At 42.1% G+C, this 27,066-nt stretch overlaps 2 protein-coding genes across 3 annotated transcripts in view; one reads left to right on the top strand and one right to left on the bottom strand.

Annotated features, from left to right (window-relative positions):
* On the top strand, window positions 1–11,705 carry LOC144607199 (relaxin-3 receptor 1-like). Its single transcript, XM_078423879.1, has 3 exons — window positions 1–1,094; window positions 8,103–8,145; window positions 11,478–11,705. Exons 1-3 carry the CDS (start codon window positions 1–3, stop codon window positions 11,703–11,705), a joined length of 1,365 nt encoding a protein of 454 aa, XP_078280005.1.
* sirt6 (sirtuin 6) overlaps window positions 10,502–27,066 on the bottom strand; it is a 25,757-nt gene continuing 9,192 nt past the window's right edge. For both annotated transcript variants that reach the window (XM_078423739.1, XM_078423738.1), the window contains 4 exons: window positions 23,832–23,927; window positions 18,928–19,008; window positions 16,859–16,982; window positions 10,502–15,950 (listed from right to left, as the gene is read on the bottom strand). In XM_078423739.1, coding sequence (XP_078279865.1) covers window positions 15,597–15,950; window positions 16,859–16,982; window positions 18,928–19,008; window positions 23,832–23,927 — 655 coding nt within the window. In that variant the 3' untranslated portion in view covers window positions 10,502–15,596. The remainder of the gene's footprint in view (window positions 15,951–16,858; window positions 16,983–18,927; window positions 19,009–23,831; window positions 23,928–27,066) is intronic.

Genomic DNA, 27,066 nt, shown 5'->3' on the forward strand with positions numbered 1-27,066 from the left:
ATGGCCATGTCTGACCGAGACTGCTACTGGGACGAAGATGGAGTGCCCTTTGCGCTGAACAAAAGCAACCAGTGTCTGGAGGAGTTGCTGAAGTCTCTGATTTTCCACGGCACCGAGGTGCAGAACGATGGATCTAAACTCACCAGGATCCTGGTCTCCATCGTCTACAGCGTGGTGTGCGCCTTGGGTCTGGTGGGCAACCTGTTGGTCCTCTACCTCCTGCAGGCAAACAAGAAGAAGTCCACCATGACCACCTTGGTCATGGGCTTGGCCGTGACCGACATCCAGTTCGTGTTGACGTTGCCTTTCTGGGCGGTGGACACGGCCATGGACTTCAGTTGGCCCTTCGGCCGAGTCATGTGTAAGGTGGTGAGTTCGGTGACCGTGATGAGCATGTACGCCAGCGTCTTCTTCCTGGCCGTCATGAGCATCACCCGCTACTGCTCGGTGTCGCAGTCGCTGAAGATGAAGAAGCACTCCTCGCCACACTGGGACTGGTTGACCTGCATCTACATCTGGGCGGTGGCGTGCGTGGCCACCCTTCCCCAGGCCATCTACTCCACCACCATCGTGCTCCCCACCGAAGAGCTCTGCATCACCAAGTTCCCGAAACTTCACGACAACCCCCTGTTTTGGTTCGGGCTCTACCAGGCGCTCAAAGTATTGGTCGGGTTCATCCTGCCCCTCGTCGTTATCTCCGCCTCTTACCTCCTGCTTCTCCGCTTCATCAACAGCCAAGAAACGAGCCGCAACAACCCAAAGAGGACCTCCAGGGTCACCAAATCCGTCACCATCGTGGTGCTGACTTTCTTCATTAGTTGGTTGCCCAACCAAGCCATCACGCTCTGGAGTGCCTTCATCAAGTTGGATGTGGTCGACTTCAGCGTGGCCTTTTACAACACCCAGGCCTACGTCTTCCCCGTGGCTGTCTGCCTGGCCCACAGTAACAGCTGCCTCAACCCCGTCCTCTACTGCCTGATGAGAAGTGAGTTCCGCGGCGCTGTCCGCGACCTGGTGCTGAAAGTGACCTGCGTCCGGCGCGTCCGCCCGCCCGGCATGAGAAGACAACTGCCCGTCACTATCTGCATGACCAGGTGAGATGCCGGAGCTCCGATGTGCTCACATGCTCTGTCGTCGAGCAGTGGTGGTTTACTCAAGTTTAAATGGGAGCCATGGGGCTCATACCAGCAGTGCTCGAACTCACAATTTAAACTTCACATAGTAATCTGGGTCAGGGAAGATCACAGGGCGACGTTTGCTTAAGGTTTAACGTGTCACTTCAGCAGAGCAGTGATAAATTGTACTTACTTTTAGAATCGTTGGATCGTGCAGCATGGAAACGGGCCATCGATCCCAACTCACACTCCTGCAGTGGGCACCTCCCATTGCCCAGCATGTGGTCCAGAGCCCTCTATGCCCAAGGGATTCACAGCCTCCTCTAGATACCTAAATGCAGTAGTGACAGCTTCCACCCACTCCAGCGGTCCACTCCACATATCATTCTCTAAGGGAAAAATAACTCTTCATATCCCCTCGACATCTCTTTCCCCCGTCCATAAATCTATGTCCTCTAATTTTACCTACCTCTGATATAGGACAATTTCCTATTTATACCCCTCGTGACAACACCATCACCACAGTGAAGAAGGCACAGCAGAGACTCCACTTCCTGAGGTTCCTCAGGAAGACCAACCTGCAGGAGAAGCTCATGATGTCCTTCTATCGCTGCTCCATACTGCTGGCATACTGTATAACAACATGGTATGCCAGCTGCTCAGAAAAGGAGAGGAAGGCCCTTCAGAGGGTCATCACGACGGCCCAGAAGATCATCGGCTGCTCACTGCCCTCCCTGGAGCACCTGTTCAGCCTACGCTGCCTCAGTAAAGCAGGCAAAATAATAAAAGATCCATCCCACCCCGGCCACCGTCTGTTTGTTCATCTGCCCTCTGGTCGACGTTTCAGGTCGATCAAATCCCGAACAAACAGATTTAAGAACAGTTTTTACCCCAGGGCCATACGAGAACTGAACACTACCTTCTACACTAGGCAACACTGTTAAAACTTTTGTACTTAATATAATTGTATTTATTTGTTTTTGCATTTATTGCATATATGTTTTTACGCACCGTCAGGATTGGCTATTTTTTAATTTCGTTGTACTCGTTGCAATGACAATAAATGAATATTATTATTATTATTATTATTATTATTATTATTATTATTATTATTATTATTATTATTATTATTATTATTATTATTATTATTATTATTATTATTATTATTATTATTATTATTATGTCCCATCTTAACTTCCTCCACTACAGGGAGAATAGACACAGCTCTCCCGTCTCTCCTTACATCTGACCTGCCCCACCCAAGGTAACACATTGGTGAATTTCCTCTGCATGCTTTCTCAATCTCAATCTCAATAAAACTTTATTAGCCAAGTATGTTTTGCAACATACGAGGAACTTCATTTGCCACACAGTCATGACAATAAAAAGCAACAAGCCACACAAAATACACTTTAACATGAACATCCACCGCAGTGACTCCTCCACGTTCCTCACTGAGTTAGAAGGTGAAAAAAAGTTCAATCTCTCCCTTATTTGTCCTCCAGCGGTCAGGGGCTCTAACCTTCCGTTGACGGGATGATCTTGACTCCCGTAGCCGGCGGCGAGCCTTCCTAGACGGGGCGATCAAGCTCCTTCATCGAGGGGGGGGGGGGGGGGGGATCTCAGCTCCCCCGCGCCGGCGATCTACCCCGGGTCGGGAACAGTCGAACCTCGTGCAGCTTTTGGAGCTCCCGACCGGTCTCAACCCGAGACTGCGAGCTCCTGATGTTAAAGTCCGCAGGCTGCATTGGAGCGTTGATCCCAGACAAGGGATCGCAGGCTCAGATGATAAGTCCACGCCCCCGCGGGGACTGAAGGTCAGTCTCCAGCTCCGTGATGTTTGCAGGCTCCAGGCCGCACAGCGAACAGAGATACGATCCGGAAAACAATCGCATCTCCGGCAAGGTAACAGATTGAAACAAAGTTTCCCTAACCCCGTCTCCCACCCCCCACATAAAACAAACCAGAAAACATTTACACAAACTTTTAAAACTTACCAAAAATAACAAAAAGAGCTTGAAAAGGACAGAGTGTAGGCGAGGCAGCCATCGTGCTAGCCCCCAGTGCTAGCACCTCCTTCCTTTAACATGGTGACAAGAACGACATGCAATACTTCAGCTGAGACCTGACCCAATATTTTATACAATTGATGCTCACTCCAGACTTGGACAATTGATGTTTCTGTGACCATTTTATAGGCGGTAGTGTTTGTGGAGCAATATAATTTACGTCGAGCTCCCGATCTTACTATGTGCCACAATGCCCATTCATACATGAAAATACAGGTATTGTTTCCATGTTTCTCATTCTTAGGGCTGGTCCACCTCAGGAATAGAAAGACCAAAGATGTGGTGGATTAAATCCAGAGAACTAAATGATGAAGCAAACCTATGGAATCCCTCAGTATCCAGGGAGAAAACCACTTTGGATTTCAAGTAGCATCTCACAATTATCCACCTGGCCTTGCCCATGTGGCCAAACTTAACGTGTGGCTACGGATTGAATCGATGGGGAAGTTTTAACATTCAAATGATGCCCCACTGGTTCAATCTGTTCTCCTCTACATGCGAACAAACTGCCTCGATATCTGTTTTGAAACTGAATCCTGTAAAGTGTATTGTAACTAATGTGTGTTTGGTTAAGTAAGAAAAAGAAATACAAGTACCGTATATTTTGGAGTAGAGATTTCCACTTAACGATAAAGAGATCTCTGTGTCACCACCTCAACACTTGCCAGAGTCTCGTGCAAGCCAAGCTTAATTTTGCACCAAATGGTAGACAAGAGAGATAATCATAAACTAATTTGCATTGACAGCATTTTGTGAGGAAGCTTCTCAAAGGACAAAATTTCTCAGGCTTTGAAAAAGCTGAAGGAGGAGTTGAAAGTGAATGTTGTTGGATTTCAAACAAAGTTGTCAGCCATGGGCAGAATCCAGGATAAGATCATTTTTAAAACAGTAGTGCACAACAACAGAGTGGGGAAGACCAGAGCAACAATATACATTACATCTGAGAGCCACTAGCTCCAACTTTGAAGTTATACCAGGAAATCCAAGCTTTGAACCCACAACAGATTAGACCCAGTCAACCCATTCATGGCACTGAAGGATCGCCGCTCCGAAGATGGATAATTTTCAAATAATCTATATGATTTAATTAATTGGCAATTCAAATGTATTTCATTGTTTTAAGCCTTTTAATGTTTAATAACTATTACTTTTACAGTTTTTTATTAATATATTTCATTTATGATAAGTTTCAAAGCCTGAGAGTTTGATGGCCAGATCCTGGTAGAGATGGCTCTGTCTGAAGTTAAAGTTTCCTGGGGTGGAGGAGGCCTTCCGTTTCTCAATGATCAGGATCTAGCTTCAGATGTTATTGCTACTGCAGGATAGTGCAGGTGGGGGAAAGGCAAGAGGCAATTCTGCCCTTACTGACCTGGCCCTGACCACCATCCAGATGTCATAGACTAGAGGCAATATCCACTGGCCAATTAACCTACCGACCCACTTTGGGTTCTGGGAAGAAAATAGAGCTCCCAGGAGAAACCTGTATGGTCAGAAAGTGAACATTTTAATTCCACTTAGACAGCATTAGGGTCAGGATTTAACCTGGATCACTGGAGCTGTGAGGCAAACTTATCCAGATTAGTTGTCACTCAGAGTGCATGACACAGGGTGCCTATTTTGTGGATGTCCAATTCAGTGAGTTCAGCATCATATTCAAGGAGTAATGCAACGGTGTGCAGAATCGGCTACAATTGAAGGATGAACGTAGTTTTCTGATTAAACATAGAGGAGAAGCAGATGAATTATCCTGCAAACTTCACATGGCATAGCCACCATTAACATAGAAACATAGATGGCATTGATGGTTAAAGAGGAGATTAATGCAAAAGCAAGGAGAGACATTACCTTGGATGCTGTAGAATCGGAATGGGTAGAACTGCGAAATAGCCAAGGGCAGAAAACATTTGTTGGAGTGATATACAGTCCACCAAACAATAGTAGCGAGGTTGGGGATAGCATCAAGCACGAAATTAGGTATGCGTGTAGCAAACGTACAGCGTTTATCATGGGTGACCTTAATCTACATATAGATTGAGCCAACCAAATTGGTAACAGTGCTGAGGAGGAGGATTTCCTGGAATGTATATGGGATGGGTTTTTAAACCAATATGTAGAGGAACCGACTAGATGGCAGACTATCCTAGACTGGGTTCTGGGTAATGAGGAAGGATTAGTTAGCGATCTTGTTGTGCAGAGCCCCTTGGGCAACAGTGACTATAATATGGTGGAATTCTGCATCAGGATGGAGAGTGACCAAGGAAGAGGCATATAAATTGTCCAGAAGAAGCGGCAAACCAGAGGTCTGGGAGAAATTTAGAACTCAACAGAGGCAGAGAAATGGGTTAATTAAGAGGTGGAAAAAGAGCATGAAAGAAAGCTTGCGGGGAATATAAACCCGGACTGTAAAAGTTTCTATAGGTATGTAAAAGGGAAAAGTTTAGTGAAGACGAATGAAGGTCCCTCACAGTCAAAGACAGGTGAATGTATAATGGGAAACAAGGAAATGGCCGAAAAGTTAAATGAGTACTTTGGTTCTGCCTTCACGAAGGAAGACACAAACAATCTCTCAGAAATACTAGGGGACCGAGGATCTAGTGAGAGGAAGGAACTGAAGGGAATCCACATTAGTCAGAAAATGGTGTTAGGTAAACTGTTGGGAATTAAGGGAGATAAATCCCCAGGGCCCAATGGTCTGCATCGCAGAATACTCAAGGAGATGGCCCTTGAAATCGTGGATGCATTGGTGATCATTTTCCAATGTTCTCTCAACTCTGGATCAGTTCCTGTGGACTGGAGGGTAGCCAATGTAACTCCACTTTTTAAGAAAGGAGGGGAAGAGAAAACGAGGTATTATAGACCAGTTAGCCTAACATCGGTAGTGGGGAAGATGCCGGAGTCAATTAAAGAAGAAATAACAGCGCATTTGGAAAGCAGCGACGGGATCTCTCAAAGTCAGCATGGATTTATGAAGGGGATATCATGCTTGACTAATTTCTAGAATTGTTTGAGGATGTAACAAGTAGAATGGATAAGGGAGAGTCAGCAGATGGTATGTTTAGTTTAGTTTAGAGATACAGCATGGAAACAGGCTCCTTTGGCCCACCGGATCTGCGCCGATCAATAATCCCCCCCGCACATTAACACTATCCTATACCAACTAGGGACTATTTTTACATTTACCAAGCCATTTAACCTAAATACCTGTATGTCTTTGGCGTGTGGGAGGAAACCGAAGATCTGAGAAAACCCACGCAGCTCACGGGGAGAACGTACAAACTCCATACAGACAGCACCCATAGCCGGGATCGACCCCTGGTCTCCAGGGCTGTATTCACTTTAAGGCTGCAACTCAACCGCTGTGCCACCGTGCCTCCCATATTGGCCTTCATTGCAAGAGGATTTGAGTTTAGGAGCAAAGAGGTCCTATTGCAATTGTACAGGACCTTAGTGAGACCGCACCTGTGGCATTGAGTGTAATTTTGGACTCCTAATTTGAGAAAGGGCATTATTGCTATTGAGGGAGTGCAGTGTATGCTCTGCACGGATGAGAGGCGATGTTATAGAAACATATAAAATTCTTAGTGGATTGGACAGGGTTGATGTTTAATTAGTAGAATATTAATTGGAACCATTTTACAGTTGTATCTATTAGTCTAATATGTTAGTTTTACATCCGTATTATAATTGATCTTTGCTTTTTTTAATATTAGTGTTAAGTAACGGTAAAGAGCAGCATCTTGTGCATGAGATACTGTAGAGTAGATAGAAGGTGGTGTCTGTTGATAATGCATGTGAGGAACACTGTTTCAATTGGAAATGTTACAAGATTATTCAGAGGCAGGTGTTAAGGGACATTAACAGAGGACCAAAAGTATATTAATATAAAAGGATTTGCAGTAACAACTAACAACTTAATTTGAGTCTACAATTTAGGCCATTTAATCAGAGTAACTTGAAGAAAAATTGCCAGGGGAGAAAGCAGAATGTTGAGCTCTTTAAAAGAGCACAATGAACAGATTAACTTCCAATAATCTTGTAATATTGCGTCACTTAATAAAGATGCCAAATGAGTTGTATTAAAAAAAGCAACAATACCAATCTAAAGCCTCTCAAAGTATTTATGTACTGTACAATGAATTAATGTAGTGTTTGTAGCCTTACAGGCAAACGTCACAGAAACTTGCATATTGTATGTTTATTTGCTGTGTTGTAGCATTAATGTACCTGTAAAGCTGCAGCAAGTAAACATTTAATTGTTCTGTTGCTGGTGCACAAGACAATTAAAGACTCTTGACTCCTGTCTTGACTCTTGATCTACAATGTGCTGCATTTACCCATGAATGGAATTCCGACAATACCTTCAAACCTGCAACCATTACCAGCATGAAGGGCAAGAACAGCAGTTAGATGGGAATGCTGGAACCTACTTGACTCAACAGGTATCTCGATCACCTAAACAAAAATCAATTAAAACAACAGGAAACATGCAAAATCAAAGCAATAACTTTGGTGTAGCTGAAAACACACTTAATTTCCCTTCCAAATTGCAGATCATGCTTTCCGCAACAGCATTATGGAAGTATCATCATCAGTCGCTCAAGGTTGACCATTATGTGGGCAAGACCAGATTGGGTCTGAAGAAGGGTTCCAGTTGTAACATTTATGCCTAACATTTAGTATCATTTAATTTGGAAAGTAACTCGCCATATTAAGTAAGGATTGGAACTTTATTGCCGCATTAACAAAAATGTAAAGGATATGTGAAAAGAGATGTAGACTTAATATGTGAGGCTGAAGGGTCTTTGACCTGAAACTTTAACTCTGTTCCTTACTCCACAGAAGCAGTCTGCCCAACTGAATGCAGTTTTTTCTATTTCTGTTTCAGATTTTTTTTTAAAACAATTTTTTTGTTTTTCAGAAATGCAATGCACAAGTTACACATGACATTGACATGCCCTGTGGTAGGTATCAGTTAAGGCACTGCTACCATAATACCAAACGGTGTGAGATCACATACTGGGAGTAGTTGGAAGTAGTAAAAACTGATCTCTGAATGGACATCAAACAAATAGACGTTGGAAACACTTAGCAGGTCTGTCAGCAGGCATGGAAAAGGAAATGGCTAACATTCCAGGTCAAAAACCTATTGAAAGATCTTTTCCGTTTAAGGGTCATCGATGTAAACGGTCAAATCTGTTTTCAGATGCTGGCCACCTGCACGATACTTCCAACATTTTCTGATTTAATCACAGACGTACAGCATCTGCAATTTTATAATCACCAAAAGCAGCAATTGGGCTCACAAAACTCAAGTAGGTAGATGTGAGGAATGTAAGGTACATGGATTTTAGGAACGTTTCTAAGAAGGCATGATAAGGGAGATTACTGAAGAGAATGGAATGAGGTGCGAGTTGACAGATCAAATTAAAACAGTTCAGAATGGAGTAACCAGAGACTGAGTAGCAATACGGCCTTGGTCACCAACACACAACATGGCAGAAGTTGTGCCTGGCACTCTGCTATTGAAGGCAGGTGATCCTTCTTCAGTACAAGGACAATTCTTCATTAAAAGTGAGGACATAAAAATATAGCTCAAAATGCACATTATCAGGCAGGTTTATGAAGGAATCTAATCAAACAGCATGTGAAATCTCATTTGCAACATCATTCACAATGAAGTTGTAAAGAAAACAATTGGTAGTGCAACACTGAAACATAATAAACATAGCACAAAAAGTAAGGAAATTTGTGTTTGGTAGATTATTTCTTTGTTGTAACAATGCTTCTTGGCAATAAATCTTATACCTTTGGAAAGCCTGTTTATTTCCCTTTTATATGGTGCCACATTTGTAAGGAACATGCATTTGTGGGATGAGCAGCAGAGCTGAGTATGTGGGTTGCGCCCATGAAAAATCTGCCAAATCTTCTCTGCCAATGCCAAACAGCTTATTCTGCCATTGATTCTTGTTCAGTGTTGTTTGGTGGATTGGATGATTGAAGTCTGAAGAAACAAGACATATTGGCAATTTAACAATTTATTCATTTAATAAACAGGAGCCACAGTAGCGTGTGGAAGAACCATACACAGCCATAACAGCCTGGCACCTCCTCCTCATGCTGGTCACCAGCCTGGTCACACACTGTTGTGGGATGGCATCCCATTCTTGTCAGCACCTGGGGGTACCAGAAGCTCAAAACAAGAGTCAATAGCAACAGCAGAATAAGCTGTTTGGCATTGGCAGAGATTTGGCAAATTTTTCATGGGCGCAACCCATATACTCAGCTCTGCTGCTCATCCCACAAATGCATGTTCCTTACAAATGTGGCACCATTTAAAAGGGAAATAAACAGGCTTTCCAACGGTATAAGATTTATTGCCAAGAAGCATTGTTACAACAAAGAAATAATCTACCAAACACAAATTTCCTTACTTTTTGTGCTATGTTTAGTTATACATGTATGTATACAAGTACCCCATCAACTCATGGTGTCTTATAATATGACATAGTGGAAAATATTTATTAACACCATAACCTACTTTCTCTCCCTCCATATAGCAATTAGTTTTTGTCCCCCAATAAACAGCACGGTGGCGCAACGGTAGAGCTGCTGTCTCAGTTCCAGAGGTTAGTTCGATTCTGACTGCAGGTGATGTCTTTATGGAGTCTCAATGCTCTCCCTGTGACTGTGTGGGTTTTCTCCAGTCTCCGTTTTCCGCCCACATTCCAAAAATGTGCAGGTTTGTAGGTTAATTGGCCTCTGTAAATGGCTCCTCGTGGGTAGGATGCGAAAGTGGGAGAACATAAAACTAGTGTATGGGAGATCAATGGTCATCGTGGACTCGGTGGCCCAAAGGGCCTGTTTCCATGCTGTATCGCTAAACTCTAAATAAGCCATACTCTTCACTTTGTTATCCTCTTGCACGATGTCATCCTGGAACATTTTTGAATTAATTTATTTTATACGCTCCCCACTTTCTTAACTTCTTGTTGAATTTTACCTCTTTATTTCTTGTATCTCCAGACTTTCTACCATATTAAGCTCTTAATGTCTGATTTAAACTTCCTCTTTTGGTTTTAACTTCACATACTGTTTTCCAGCGCATCTAGAGCTGGCAGTCCCACCCCTTTGCAGAGTTGTGGAAGTTCAGTTACCCTCTGCACCTGTGCAGTAATCAATCAAAACACGTGTTCTGTTGTTCATGGTTTATTTGAGCATTTGCAATGATGTCATTCAGCAAATGAGTTCCAGGACGACTCACAACTTACATCGTGATTATTGTACACAGAGACCCGGGCCTTGTCCTCAGGACCTGCACTTGCGAGATGGCAGGACGATTCATAGACATCTTTAATCTCTCACTGCTCCATTCTCACATCCCCACCTGCTTGAAGACAACCACTATAATCCCTGTGAGAAAGTAAGGCAGCTTGTCTAAATGACTACCGGCCAGTGGCACTGACATCCTCCACCATAAACTGTTTTGTGCGGGCAGTTTAGTTTAGACATACAGCATGGAAACAGGCCCTTCTGCCCACAGAGTCCGCACCGACCAGTGATCCCCGCACATTAACACCATCCTGCACACGCAAGGCACAATTTTACATTCGTACCAAGCCAATTAACCTACAAACTTGTACGTCTTTGGAGAGTGGGAAGATCTCAGAGAAAACCCACGCGGTCATGGGGAGAACGTACAAACTCCATACAGACAGCACCAGTAGTCGGGATGGTCTCTGGCGCTGTAAGCGCTAAACGGCAGTAACTCTACTTCTGTGCCACAGTGCCGTCCAGTTATGTTGCACATTAATTCCATCCTCCCAGCCAGCCTTGGTCCACTGCAGTTTGTCTCCTGCAGCAACAGGTCCACAGCAGGTGCCGTAACCCTGGCCCTATATTCATCCCAGGAACATCTAAGCAACAACAACACTTGTATCAGACTCCTTCTTAACTACAGCTCCACCTTCTGCCTCATTATTTTGTCCAAACATATCTCCAAACACCTGGACTTAGAAGTTGGCACCCCTGCCATTGGATCATTGACTTCCCGACCCACAGAACAAAATCAGAAAGAAAATGCAAAACATCCTCCATAATAATTCTCAACACCGGTGCCCAACAAGGATGCATTTCGAGTCTTTTACTATACTCCCTGTACACTCAAGACAGTGGCCAAATTCTTCTTCCACTCCATTTATAAGTTTGGAGAGACCACTGCAGTGGGACAGATCTCAAATAATGTTGAGATGGAGTACATGAAGGGAATAGTTATTGACTTATTGACTTCTGGAAGTGTGGTGGAATACGTACCCCAATCAACATCAACAACGCTGATATGGAAATGATCGAGAGCGTAAATATCACCAACACTTTATACTGGACCAACTGCTTTGAAGCGACGGCCAAAAAACACACCGTCTGCAGTTTTAAGAAGTTCAGCATGTCTACAACAACTGTTACCAACTTCTACAGATGCACTGTAGAAAAGCGTAGTATTGAGTTGCATCTCAGCTTGGAATAGGAATAGCTCTGCCCAGGTCTGGAAGAAATTGCAGAGTAGTGGATGTAGCCCAGTCCATCACACAGACCCATCTCCTCACCATTGGCTGCACCTACACTTTACTCTGCCACAGGACAACAGCCAACAGAATGATTTTCACACCAACATTTTCACTCCAGTTATTCCCTCTCCTGACAGGAGGAAGATACAAAGGCTCAAGTGCTCTGAGGCATAGGAATCCTAAGTATTAATTATATACTTAAATAGCATATAGTAAAGAAATAATATATTCACAAATGAATATTTATCAGAAGCAAAACAATTTGTAACCATGGTATCATGTGATGCTTCTTAACCCGCTGCCTCCAATAGCTTTTTGATTTTTATTTCATTGTTGGGACTACAGTAAAAGCAAAACCACTGCTGGTGTTGGAAATGTGAGACAACCCTAAATGTTGAAAATATTGAGCCGTTAAGAGAGCACCAATGAAGTGAAAGTGGGGCTAATGTTGTGTTGAGCATTTATCAGAGGTCAACTGTGAAATTATCCATGCCTGTGGCTGTAGTCCACAATAACAATAATCATTCAACGTTGTAAGCAAAAGCTGTGCTATCCTCAGCGTTTAATCAAAGAAAATCTCACCAAACTAAATCAGTATCAAAAGGATTTCGTTTTTAGCTTTAGATACAGCACGGAAACAGGCCATTTAGCCCACAGTGTCTGCGCCGACCAACATTATCCTACGCACACTAGAGACAATTTACATTTACACCAAGCCAGTTAACCTACAAATCTGTACGTCTTTGGAGTGTGGGAGGAAACTGAAGATCTCGGAGAAAATCCACGCAGGTCATGGGGAGAAAGTACAAACTCCGTACAGTCGGGATTGAACCCGGGTCTCTGGGCCTGTAAGCGCTGTAAGGCAGCAACTCGACCACTGCACCAACGTGCCGCCCCAAGATGAGCACCTCAACACTTGTGATAAGGAGATTTATGTTTAAAATAGCTATACTTCACTCTCTTTACAAAAACTGTTTCCATTTGTGGGAGAATCCTGTGATTAACACAAGGCACGTGGCAATATATTCAATAGAGGTAGATGGACAATTTTCTTTACCCACAGAATGATAAGATTGGAAACATGCTACCACTGTAAATAAACACTGAAGAAACAATGCACAACTGCTTTTAAAAGAAATAGGTGTATTGAAAGGCTGAGATGAGACAAATGGGGTAGTGGGAGAATGGAATATATTTTTAAAGTCTGTAGCATGTGTGCTTATACTCAATAATCTTATCTAAAATTTTATCTTGTGTGCATATATTCAATATTTTTTTTAAAGTCTAATGATTTTATCTAAACTTCTGATTGATAGACAATAGGTGCAGTAGGCCATTTGGCCCTTTGAGCCAGCACCGTCATTTACTGATCATTCACAATCAGTACCCCGTTCCTGCCCTCTCCCCATACCCTCTGACTTCGCTATCATTGAGCTCTATCTAACGCTCTCTTGAAAGCATCCAGAGAATTGGCCTCCACCTCCTTCTGAGGCAGAGAATTCCACAGATTTATAACTCTGAGTGAAAATGTTTTTCCTCATTTCCATTCTAAATGGCCTACCCCTTATTCTTAAACTGTGGCCCCTGGTTCTGGACTCTCCCAACATTGGGAACATGTTTCCCGCCTCTAGTGTGTCCAATCCCTTAATAATCTTATATTTTTCAATAAGATCCCCTCTCATCCTTCTAAATTCCAGTGTATACTAGCCTAGTCGCTCCAGTCTTTCAACATATGACAGTCCCGCCATTCCGGGAATGAACCTAGTGAACCTACACTGCACTCCTTCAATAGCAAGAATGTCCTTCCACAAATTTGGAGACCAAAACTGCACACAGTAATTTCTCAAGAGATAAACAATATTTTTATAGAACACCTTTGACAGCCGCCAGATATCAATGTATTTTTCCAGCCAATGAAGTACCTGCAAAGTGAAGTCATGACTGTTTATTACAAATGGCACTGACGAGTTGTTCACAGCAATCTCCCATGTTAAATTGTGCAGTTAATTTACATCTTTAATGCTGGCGAATTGATAAACATTAGCAAGACACAAGGGAGTCTTCCTCTACTCTTCAATCGAGGGGCTTGAATTAAAAGCCGATTCTAAAGGTTACACTTCAAGCAACAGCACTGGTCCAGTGCTGTATTGGAATGCCAATGTGGATTGTGTGCCCACAGAATTTTATAGCATAGAAATGGCCCTTTCGGCCCACTCTGCCCATACTGAGCATGATGCATATCTACACTAATTCCATTTGCTGGATTTAGACTCACATCCTCAACTTTTTTCCTTTCTAAGTATCTCCAAATGCCTTTTAAGCATTGTAACTGCATTTTCCTCCACCACACTCCTCTGCCAGCTAGATCCAGGATAATTACCGGCCACTGAGAACCACTCAAATCTCCTTTAAATGTCAGCTCTCACTTAAAAATTGTGCATTCTTGTTCTGGACTCCCCCGTTCTGAAAAAAGCTATCAATGCTATGCCCCACTTTGGATTTTATAATCCTCTTAAGATCTTCCCTCATCCTCCAATGTTCCAGCAAGAATAAACCCACGATAACCTATCCCACCTTGTAATTTCAGCCCTCCATTCTAGGCAACTTCCAGATGAATCTCTTCTGCACTCTCTCTGTTGTTGCCACAACCTTCTATTTTGATGGTATGAGACTTGAAACCACCAGCAAGAAGCAGGAATATCTGATATCATGATTTTTGGTAACCATGTTACAGGGACCCAATACCAATTACACACAATACAATGGGAATGCAGACCAACAAGCTTTGTTGGGTTTGGTTTTTTCATCTGTGTTGAAGACATTAAAGTTTGCTTACAATTTAATGCTTTAGCATTACAAGATTCAGTTATTTGGTTAAGCAATCACCGTTATTTAACCTTTGGCTGCACAATAATCACTGTACTCTGATGCGAGAAACCCTTTGAGACATTTTGACATAATTAGTTGCTACGTAAATGTAGCATTATTCATCATTCCGAGCAGATTAACTACTGGATATATAATTACCGGTTCTAATTCCAGCTGTGCTATGTCTGTGAAGGAAAAATACATACCAAAACCATTGTTCCCGGATTACACTTGATGGGATAATTTTCAGGTTATTAGGCTAAAAACGTGCAGATGGAGGACCTCAATCGACCTCAGTGATCTAAGGGCAACTGGGTGAACATTTGAGGCCCTGGAAATTATAAAGGACCCCACCCGTTCATGATCTTCATATTCAGCAGCAACGTCGTAACAAAAAAAAATGTATTAATGGGAGAAACCTGCCTTGCCAACTTTCTGTGAATGAGTAAAAAACATATTTCAAGTTCACAAAACTACTCCACTCGTCCATACAGCATTATAAAGGTTATGACATACAATGTTTGAGAAATGCACAACAAACATTGTTGGGGCAGAGTAAAACAGTGATTTAACTGAAGATAGAAAGATATTAAACACGTGCATTATTAATTCCAAGTCCACTTGGCATTTAGAGTCATGGCGGTTGCATGGAAACAAGCTCTGGCCCAACTTCTGCTCTGCACAATGGGAAATGAATGAAGAACAACTGTACCCTGCTTTCATTATGGACTGATTATTATCTTTGTGTTGAGAGATTCTGGAGAAGTTTTCTTCAGAGCTACAATTAAGCAAGACCCTTTACCTTAAGAGTTCAAATTATACCTGCTTAAAGAAAGGTATACAGAAAACAAAAAGTCCGATTTGTTACAGTTTGGATGAATAATCCAGTTTAAGAAGAGATAAAAAATATTTAAATATATAGTCACAATTAAGTAATGTTTGCAAGAAGAAAATTGCCCCAAAGTATTGCACATAGCGACGTTTCACACCATGACAGGCTCGAACTTGATACGTTTAGCCTCGAAAGAACTACAGTCCACATCCTGGCAATCTTGTTTGAAGCAGCCATTGGATTTTGTGGAGAGGGATGCTCTTGATTTCAGGCCACTCGTTCGCTCTTCTTCAGTGTCTCTATTTTGCTGCTTGATCTCGATTTTAGGTTTATTGTCCGGATCTTCTTTCTCTAAAAGATGGTTCTCTATCTCCTCCTTAATTGTTTCTGCTGTCTCCACTACCTGAGGTCCTTCCCATTTCGGGATTTCAACACCGAGCCGTTTCATTAATTTAGTGATAACTTCATCAACGTAGCCAAAAATTCGGAGATCTGCATATCGATCCTGGGGACATAAGGAGGAATATATTAAAAACTTATTGAGCATGGATTGAAGTGGAATAACCAGTGACCATTACAACTGTTCTCCTCATTGTTTACGAGTAACATTTAAGTGATCATATTATTGTATGGTTTAATTTAAATATGGCAAAGAGTACAAAATATTTGTCAAAGTGTGTCAACTTCAATGGGTTAATAATGGATTTGCATTTGAGTGAAATTAACGAAAAAGGAAATATATGATGGTTGTCAGATTAATCGCGCAGGCCAGTTTCAACTGAATATAGAAAGGTCAGAAAGGATGTAAAAACATAAGACCATGTGAATATGAGAATAGAAAGGCATCTGATTTAAGTGATTTGGGTAAATAATAAACGGTAGTGCATGAAGACGTGGAGCAGATTCCAGCCCAACCTTCATGCTATCTGAACTTACTCATCATACCTCTGATTAATCCCGATGAATGCGAGGAGATGCATTTTTGCAGCACCAATCGAACTATGGAATACACAATGAATGGAGGGGCCTATGGAAGTACCATTGAACTTTGGAGTGACAGACAACATCCCTGGAGGCAGCATCTCCGGGACATCAAGCATTCTGACCAATATTCACTGTCAAACTTCAGCAGAACACAACGTCTGGTCAAAACTGTATTTCAGACACCTGTGTGTAAATTAGATGCCACATACCCCAAATTACATTAATTAGCATGTTTCAAATTATTGGCCAGACCACCTGGGGCTGTTTTTGGGATACGGCATGGTGGCGCAGCGGTAGATTTGCTGCCTTACAACGCCTGAGACATGGGTTGTGACTTTTCAAAGCACGAATGAAAAAGGAATGAAAAGTTTAAAAAAATAAAGAAAAAGTAGCAAATTGACTGAAAGCTCAAGCTCCAATCATACTTACCAGCTTTGTGGCTTGAAGATTAACAATAACCAACTTTCCTCCTTTCTTTTTTGTATTAAATGGCAGATTTCCACTGGGTTTGATTTGAAGAGAGCTCCCCAATGTAAAGGCCACATCAGATTTCCTGTGGGGTTGGAGGAAACAAATGAAAAATTGTTTCTGCAGGTGATGGTTAGAATTCCTCATAGCTTATATACAACCAAAATATAAATGCTGATGCTCAGACTGAAATAACAATGGAAAAAAACATTTTAAATAACACAATACCATCTAACCATTCACATTGTGTTTTCATAATTTTACTGCTTACTTTCTAGGCTAAAGATATTCAGCCTGTTTCTGATTACTCTTACCTATTTCTACATCCATCCAGACGCAGTAAAGGTTGGCTTGGCAACTGCTCTACCCAACACCACAAGAAACTGCAGAGAGCTACGACACAGCCCTGTCCATCACACAAACGAACCTACTCACACTTCATGTTGCCTCAGGAAAGTAGCCAACATAATCAAGCATCACTCACAATCTAGTCACTCTCTCTTCACCTCTCTTCTGTCAGGCAGAAGATGCAAGTGCTTGCAATTATGTAGCACCAGATTCAAGAACAGTTTCTTCCCTACCGTTATCAGACTGGACCTCTCATATATCAAGGATGAATACCCAATCTTCCATTCCACCTTGTTTTTTTAAATCAGAACTTTATCTGTTTATTCTGCACTCTGTTTAATTTCTCATGTTTTGCCTGGATAGTACACAAACGTTTTTTTCCCCTCTATATCTCCATATATGCGACAAATATAAACCAATTCATAATATTTACTTCTACATTATATTGACCCATACAGCAATAACACATCATTGCTTCAAGAAAGCACTTTGGGAATGGGTGAAGAGCAACAGGTGGTGGAGACTGAGTTGTGCACAGGCTTCGTGATGGAGAGGTAAAACGATGACGTGGGCAGTGCTATTATAGGAAGAAACTAGCAGAAGGGACAGATTGAGATGCTTTGGCAAGATTTTGCCCTGTAAGAATAAATGATTAGGCACTTGATTATTGGCATTGGATAGCATATTGGCTTCATGGAAGGAAGCAGAGGGTGATGGTGGAAGATTGCTTCTCGGACTGGTGGCCTGTGACCAGTGGTGTGCCTCAGGGTTCGGTGCTGGGCCCTTTACTGTTTGTCATCTACATCAATGATTTGGATGAGAACATACAGGGCAAGATTAGCAAGTTTGCTGATGATACAAAAGTGGGTGGTTTTGCAGATAGTGAAGATGATTGTGGAAGATTGCAGCAGATTCTTGGTTGTAAGTGACCAGTATAATCTGGGGGAGTTGATGGAAATATGGAGGGAATAAAGTAGGATTAATGCAGATGGGTGCTTGATGGGTAATGTGGACCTGGTAGGTCAAAGGACCTGTATGACTCAATGACTCCAGATATTTTCTCATCGATGCCACTGCCTCGCCAACAGTCTGTCTGTCTCTTCCTTCTTTGTTGGATTAATAGTATGTGTTTAGTGCCCTTTAGCTTGTTTAATGTGGGGGGTGGGGGTGGGGGGTTGGGGGAAACTTATTTTTAATCTCTTGCCTCGACAGAGATGGAATTTTGTTTCCATTTCGTATCTCCGTCTGCACTGCGGCCTAACATCAAGGAGTTGGCGGCCTCTTGCTGGAGATTGACTTCGGGAGTTCCAACTGCGGGAGCCTATGGACTTTAACATCGTGGAGCTCGCGAGACCGACTTCGGGAGCTCCAAGCCGCAGGAACGACCGCCCCGACACGGGAGTTTCGATCTCCACACGCAGGGGCTTTGACCGCAGACTGCGAGAGCTTCGATCGCCCCGACCGCAGGAGAATAAGGAGGAAGAAGATTGGACTGCCTTTCATCACAGTGAGGAATGTGGGGAATCTAATGTGGTGGATGATTATGTTGTCTTTTATGTAGTTGTGCGTCTTTTGTTTTAGTATGGCTGTATGGTAATTTGCATAGCACTGTACCTTAATTGATACACGTGACAATAAAACACATTTGAAAGCATATGCCGACTGGATAGTTTCAAACATACCTGCAGGCTTCATCTGCCAAACTGAGGTCCCTGTCAGGTAATGCATCTTCCCAGTCCAAAATGGTATCTCGCAATTTTCCTCTAGATTAAAAATTTGGAATAGTCAGTTTATGCAGTATTCTGAAATCATCTTCCTACACATACACTCTGACCTTTCCAATACCATAAATCAAAGAATGCATAAATATTGTAGCTGTTCTGTAATAGAAACTGAGAGTCATAAGTCAAATAATATATTCACTGAAGTAATTGGTTAAGTTGAATTATAGTTTAAGGATCTTTGGAATAGACACGCCAACTCTGGCATGAGGTCTCTGCAAGTGACAGTTTTGCATTAGGAATGAAACATGTATGAATTTGCATATTTAGCAGATGTTTTTAATTTCTAAGAGTGTACTTTGACCATTACTTCGGTCAATAATTTATCGTGTTAATAAATTTAAGTAACTTGTGCTATGTAAGCATAGGAACAAGGTTATATTACTTATTGCACTTTTCAGTTTCTCCACAATTGTAGGAATTTGAGAAATTAAATAGGTGGCGAATCTGTGAGCATTTGAAAAGTCTTTCCAATCACAATTTCATTTAGGAAAATTAATGCTTTTGTACTTAAGACCCACAAAACGTCAATAATCTGTCCACGGTTTATGGCTTTATAGGTGCTGGTTAGGCACGTTGACATGTATTTATGGGAGGGGAGTGGAGGGGAATCCTTTGTGGACATGCAAAACCAGGCTACAATCTGGGGATGTAGAGCCACACTTGGTTATCCATTAAATAATAAATCTCGCAATAGACAGAAAATGATGAAGTAACTCAGCGGGTCAGGCAGCATCCCTGGGGAAAATGGATAGGCGATGTTTCGGGTCAGAACCTTTCTTATGACTAATGGTGTGGGGGGGGAGCAAGAAGGAAAGCCGAGAGATATGGGGCAGGACAGAGTGGTAATAGGTAAACACAGACGAGGGGTTATTTGACAGGCAGATTGTTGCACAAATGCCAGAGACGTAGAGACAGGTGTGAGCCAAAAGGATAAAGAATTGCGAATTGTTAAGCTTGGGGATAGGAAAGGTATGAATTGTGTATCCATTGTAAACGTGCAAGTGGAGGGGGAAGGAGTTTTAGAAAAGGGGGGAGGTTCTTGGAGGAGAAAGGGGAGGGAGAAGGAGGCTGTTATGGGTTAGTTACTTAAATCATGAAAATTCAATGCTCACCGTTGGGTTGTAATCTACCCAAGCGGAATATGAGGTGCTGTTTCTCCAATTTGTGCATTGCCTCTGCAATGGAGAGGCCCAGGGCAGAAAGGTCAGTATGGGAACGGGAAGGTGAGCTAGCGACTGTTAACTCCCAGAAGACCTTAACGGAACGAGCACAAGTGTCCAGCAAAGCCATTGCTGAGTCTACACTTAATGAAATCCAATGGTTTGGGTTTGATAATGTGTGGAAGCCATGGCATTTACCAGCAAAACCCTTTTCTCCCAATTCCTGAACTTCAAAATGCTTCTTAATTATATTTTTCAAGGTAACAGGCAAGAGTGGGGATCATATTGCCAATGATACATAACTTGGTAAACTGTAAAAATGCTCTTGTGTTTTGATTATAAGCTAGACCAAGTGGAACCGTGGGGCCCAAACCTCTCTTGCATTGGTGTAGCACCCTCTCCTCCTCTCTTCCCCTCCTCCTCCCCTCCCCTCCCTCCCTAGGAGGTAGATTTAAACTTTAAATTGTGAATAACCTGAAAAATATAACACCGATTTCAATGAAACTTCTTCCATTAGCACCAAAGGGATAACGGTGAGTAAGGTGTGCCTAAAATTGTCGCACTATTGTGTACTGTTTTGGTTGTAGTTCAGGAACAAACAAACAAACAAGAGTTTTAGTATATAGATTAGAGGCATAATCTCTTAACCATTACCCAAAACAGGGTTACTAAAACGTCAATCCTGATTATCAGTGTACATCAAGTATGAGGTCTCATTAACACTCTGTCCACCACTCATTGATGCTTAGCTTTCATCCCATACCCATCATCACTAAAAGGCTGCTTGAAAGTTCACTATAATGAACCTTGCATCGTCAAAGTTAAGTAGTTGCAGAGTTCTGAGTTTGTATCATTCTACAGCTTTTCTCCTGCAGTGGCATACATACAGAAATATGCCTGTCTGAAACACTGATGCAAAGATCAGTGCATAACGAGAATATGAAACAGCAGGAAGTCGATAACTAATGAACTAAAATGAAACAGCAGGAAGTCGAGAACTGCATCAAATTTGCCACAATGGAGAAAATCCTACAACTCCCATGAGTTTTGGCAACCAGAAATATTTAGTAATTTCTCTTGCATTAAGATACTAATTTCACAATTTTTGATCCTCTTGGCTTTTATCTACTCCACCATCACTGCAGTAAAGGTCTCCTTTTGTGCACCATTTGAGAAACAGAATAATGTAAAAACAAATCAAGCAAGATTGATCTGAATTTTTTGAGCCTGCTCTGCTATTTATCTCATCTTCTAAACGTGCCATTTCCAGCAATATTCCTATTACCCTTGATTTCCATAATGCCCAGAAATCTATTGATCTTTGTACTGACTACATTTCCACAGCCCTCCAGGCAAGGAGACTAAAACTGTACACACGGCTCTAGGTGTGATCTCATTGAGGCCCTATACAATGGCAGTAAGATTTCTTTAACATTTGCCACCTAACTCGCTAGTTGTTGCAAGTTGGCCCTCAGCAATCCAATACAAATACCACTCGGTCCCTTTAAACAATAGCACAACTCAATTCTTAAGCATTTAATAAAAATATTATTTTACTGTTGTGTGCACTTAAGTGAATAAATTCACATTTTTTCCTGTGATATTCCATCCGTCATGTCTTTGCCCCTTCACGCAGTTTGTCCACATACCAGTGCAGCCTCTTTATATCGCACACAATCCTACCTAGTTTAGGATTACCAACAACTTTGAAATATGACATTTAGTTCCCTCAGCCAAATCAGATGTATATTAGGAAATGCTGGGGCCCAAGGAGACCACAAGTCAAAGCCTGCCAACCCGAGATTGATCCATTTATTTCTACCTTTGTTTTCGGTTTTAATAACCGATACAGAATCAATGTCAGTACATTAACCCAATTTCTATATGCTCCTACCATTCTGATTGACCTTTTGAGGGTGTGGCCTTTTGACGATGTGGCTAATAAATAATTAGTGGCAACAGATGTGGTTTATGTAGGGGCCAAGTGAAAACCTCCCGAAAATCCAATATACCACGTCTACTGTCACCCCATATCTATTATTTCAGTCATATCCTCAAAAGATCTGAGACAAACATAAATGTACACTCATTTCAGTTTATTCATAGGACGTGAGTTTTTGTGGGAAAAGTCAGCATTTAAATTGTTCAAGGGGGTTTGCCAAACTGATGCTGAGAGCAGTTGAGAGTCTATCAGGTTGCCATGCTCTAAGGTCCCTTGCAGACCAGATCTGATAAAGTGGGGCACATTTGCTTTTCTAGTGAATACAATGGCTTTTTATAGCAAGCTGTTATTTTCACTGCGACAGCTGTGGTGATGGGATTTGAACTCATTTTTGGATCCCCAGTCTTGTACTTTGAATTGCTGGCCCAGTAACTTAACTACTCTGACACACTGATGAATCATTTCTACTGATTTACTGTGTTGGAGAGATATTCTACTGAGGCTCTCAAAGGGCTAATTGGCATACCTTACTTTCGGACTGAGTGGAAGATTTAGGAATGAAGCAGAAACATATGAAATGAGGCAAGAAAAATAGAAAGACAGAAAAGAGATTTATTTTAAGATGAAACAGCCAAAATTATTGATGCAGTGAGGAGTTAGACTCGAGAAGCCTGTTGGAAGCGGGTATAAATCAAGAAAGATGGCACCAACTTTATGAAGCAATGGGATTTTTTTTTTATTTGGGTTACTTTGCAAAGATATGTGCATGCATTTGACTGAGAAGATTATGTTTGACTACAATGGCTGCATTGCATCATTACTTTGTTATGAAATAAAGAAATGCATGCGGCACAGTGGCACAGCGTTAGAGTTGCTGCCTTACAGCGCTGGAGACTCAGGATCGATCCTGACTACAGGTGCTGCCTGTAGTATGGAGTTGTTCTCCCCGTGAATGCTTGGTATGTGTTAATTGTATCTAGTGTGTGTAGGATACTGTTAATGTGTGGGGCTCATGGTCAGTGTGGACTCAGCGGGCCAAAGGGCCTGTTTCCGCACTGTATCTCTAAACTAAACTAAATTAAATCTGGCCAAAAGCCAGCAGCTTGCTCAGTTCACTTTTCAGACCAAACAACATGAATGCGCTTCCTCCATATGCAGGGGAAATAAGGGATAAACAATAAGTGTTGACATCATCAGCAATGTCTATTTCTCATGAATTACTAAGCAAAAGATTGAATGCACCAGATTGAGGCCGCGTTTTCAAATAGAAAATATCCCCACCGAGTTTCTTTTTAAACAATGTCATTAAAAATTACTTTAGCAGCAGGAATAGAGTACCCACTCCTGATCATCATCTTGCTGATATTCACTGTTCAATCTAGTTCATGATGTGCTCTTTTTGTTAGTTACCAGAGACTGGATGGTATTTATATAATTCTACTGCCATAAAGAAAACGTCTTCAGGGACATAATAATAAAGGAAAAACAAAATTATATCACTAACTTTAACATTACATATATTATAGTAAGTAATATCATTGTTCTTTAACTGCGGATATATTATATGTGTTTGAATACTCTTAGTCAACATGTGCAATGACAGAGCCAGAATTAACAGAGCTATGAAAGGCTATTGTTAATGTTCTACAATAAAGTTTGAAGATGCCACCTGCAACAAACAACACACAAGGATCTCATACCTGCATGCTCGAAGACCTCTGGCCTTTTTAACATCACACAACCGGCCTGTTGCTTTCAGTCCCATGGTGCCTACTACTGAATCTCGAACATACTGTCTATAATGGGAAAGCAGTGAGGGAAACGATATTAAGTTACTTAGATTAACAATCTAGTTCTCAAATCATCAGACATCACTCTCTTAATTTCTCTTTCCATCTGCCATTCAATGAGATAGTAAAGCAAGTGATAATTCTGTGAACAAACATCCCGGGCATGTTACTCCTCAAAAAAAAGATGCCAGCGCTAAATGGATTAAATTACACTGATTAAATAATTCTTGAAAGGGAGAGAAAATCTATTTCTAATGAAGATTATGCAGATCCATATGTTAGAGCTGGGCCAATCAAGACTACATCAGGAAATACTTTTTAATACAAAGGTTAATGGAAATATCAAATCTTATGTTTGATTAAGTTAGAGGTTTGAATGATTCAAAACTAAATATTCTTAAATAACAAGAATATATCAAGGTAAATGGAGTTAAGATACAGGGAAGTCAGATAGAACGATAGAATAAATGAACGATAGAATAAATACGTGGGGTAGCCTATGTTCAAATGTAATTTTATCTGACCGCATATAAACTGTAAATTTTAGCATTTTAACATAAAACCTTAATTTCTGATCAGATAAAACAGGGGGTACACAAAAGATCTTTGTTCTTGGCGGTAATGTGAATTCGAGAAGGATAGTGATAATTTGCATAAGATACAAACCATTATAGAATACACAGATGCAAGGTAAATGAAGATTATTGTGGAGAAATGAGAGATGATGCATTTTGGTAGGAAGAGTGAGGAGAGGCAAGATAGAGTAATGGGTGCTGTGCTAAATGGATTGGATAAGCAGAAGGTCAAGAGGAACGTTTGGGCATAGGAGCCATTGGGAGCTGTAGGGCAGGTTGAGAAAATTGTTAAAAAGGCACAGACAATTCTAGGCTTTAACAGTTAAGGCCAGATCAGGCAAATCATGCTAAACCGTTATATAACACTACTCTAGACTCGGCTTGAATAATGCACTCAGTTTTAGTCCCCTCAGTGTGGGAATGATTTGGAGGCACTGGAATTCCCAGAGATTTAGTCAATTGGTTCATCAGATGAGGGGCCAGTGTTACAAAGACAGATTTAAGGGACCACAGGAAATAATAAAGGGAAACTGCAAAGTCATAAAGATGTTTCAAAACAAGGAAGAATTTTAAAATCGAGACTTCAACTGAGAATCAATGCATGCCAATTAGCACAGTTACGCTGGTGCAATATAAGGAGATAGTATTGGTTATTCTGTTACAGACAGAGTAAGGGAGGCCAGCCGTCGGAACAGTGAAGGATAGGAGTTAAAGAATAAAGCTATGGTAGTACAGGAGAAAAGGGAAAGGTTGACATGAACAATGTTGAGAGGTGAAAACCAGCAGTCTTACTGACTTCACAGGAGACAGACTAGTGACAGACATTTACTATAAACCCACTGACTCGCACAGCTATCTGGACTACACTTCTTCCCACCCGGTCCCCTGCAAAAAATCTATCCCCTACTCCCAATTCCTCCGTCTATGCCGCATCTGCGCCCGGGATGAGGTGTTTCACACTAGGGCTTCAGAGATGTCCTCGTTCTTCAGGAAACGGGGCTTCCCCTCCTCCATTATAGATGAGGCTCTCACTAGCGTTTCTTATACATCCTGCAGCTCCGCTCTTGCTCCCCCTCCCCCCACTGGCAACAAGGACAGAATCCCCCTCGTTCTCACCTTCCACCCCACCAGCCAGCGGATCCAACATATCATCCACCAACATTTCCGTCACCTACAACGGGACCCCACCATTGGCCATATCTTCCCATCCCCTCTCTACGTTCCGCAGACCGTTCCCTCCGTAACTCCCTGGTCCACTCGTCCCTTCCTACCCAAACCACCCCAACCCCGGGCACTTTCCCCTGCAACCGCACGAGATGCAACACCTGTCCCTTTACCTCCCCCCTCAACTCCATCCAAGGACCCAAACAGTCTTTCCAGGTGAGACAAAGGTTCACCTGCACCTCCTCCAACCTCATCTATTGCATCCGCTGCTCTAGATGTCAACTTATTTACATCGGCAAAACCAAGCGCAGGCTCGGCGATCGCTTCGCTGAACACCTGCGCTCGGTCTGCATTAACCAAACTGATCTCCCGGTGGCCGAGCACTTCAACTTCCCCCTCCCATTCCCAGTCTGACCTTTCTGTCATGGGCCTCCTCCAGTGCCATAGTGAGGCCCACCGGAAATTGGAGGAACAGCACCTCATATTTCACCTGGGCAGTTTGCAGCCCAGTGGTATGAACATCGACTTCTCCAACTTTAGATAGTTCCTCTGTCCCTCCCGTCCCCTCTTCCTTCCCAGATCTCCCTCTATCTTTCTGTCCCCACCTATATCCTTCCTTTGTCCCGCCCCCCTGACATCAGTCTGAAGAAGGGTCTCGACCCGAAAAGTCACCCATTCCTTCTCTCTCGAGATGCTGCCTGACCAGCATTTTGTGAATAAATACCTTTGATTTGTACCAGCATCTGCAGTTATTTTCTTATAGTCTTACTGATGGAGTGGGTACAAGATTGAAAGATTTCTCTTCCGGTTTTTGGGAATGACCGTAGAAATCATTACTGCACGATGGGAACTGGTTTTGGTGCTTTCCCCTGCTCTTTGATGAGAAGCTACACCGATGTCCCATTTTGCATTCAAATTCCAGAACCTGCAATTACTCTTGTGGTGCTCGGGATCCCCAAATTCAACTCAGTCTGCTGAGGTTAGATTGTCAGGTTTAGCAACACCAACTGCCAGCTCTGATTCAGTCTGAAAAAAGGGTCCCAACCTGAAACGTCAGACGTCCATCCCCCTCCACAGTGCTGTCTGGCCTGCTGAGTTCCTCCAGCACCTTGTTTTTTACTCAATATTCCAGCATCTGCAGTCTCTTGTGTCTGCCCATTATCATTATTCTGTTATAGCCAGAAAATCAATGATAATCAATTATCTTCTCACTGCTATACCATTTCCACCCATGGCCATAAAGACCTTAACTTTGACTCCCTATTTTTTATCTACATCTGTTCATTGAAAATAAACAAGCATAGAGTTTCACCTGTACGTTGATGACAGCCATACTGCCATACGACAAATTTAGGGAGGTGGAGAGGCAGTAGGGTTTATGGAAGTACTTCAAACATACAAGCCTA

This window comes from Rhinoraja longicauda, chromosome 28, assembly GCF_053455715.1.
Source record: "Rhinoraja longicauda isolate Sanriku21f chromosome 28, sRhiLon1.1, whole genome shotgun sequence".
NCBI classification, from domain to species: Eukaryota; Metazoa; Chordata; class Chondrichthyes; order Rajiformes; family Arhynchobatidae; genus Rhinoraja; species Rhinoraja longicauda.

Excerpts from the sequence above, each read along its gene's own strand:
- LOC144607199 (XM_078423879.1), top strand. The coding sequence starts at position 1 with ATGGCCATGTCTGACCGAGACTGCTACTGGGACGAAGATGGAGTGCCC. Across the intron at positions 1,095-8,102 it reads GTCACTATCTGCATGACCAG|AAATGCAATGCACAAGTTAC; the intron begins GTGAGATGCCGG and ends TTTGTTTTTCAG. Across the intron at positions 8,146-11,477 it reads TGACATTGACATGCCCTGTG|TGTGGTGGAATACGTACCCC; the intron begins GTAGGTATCAGT and ends GACTTCTGGAAG.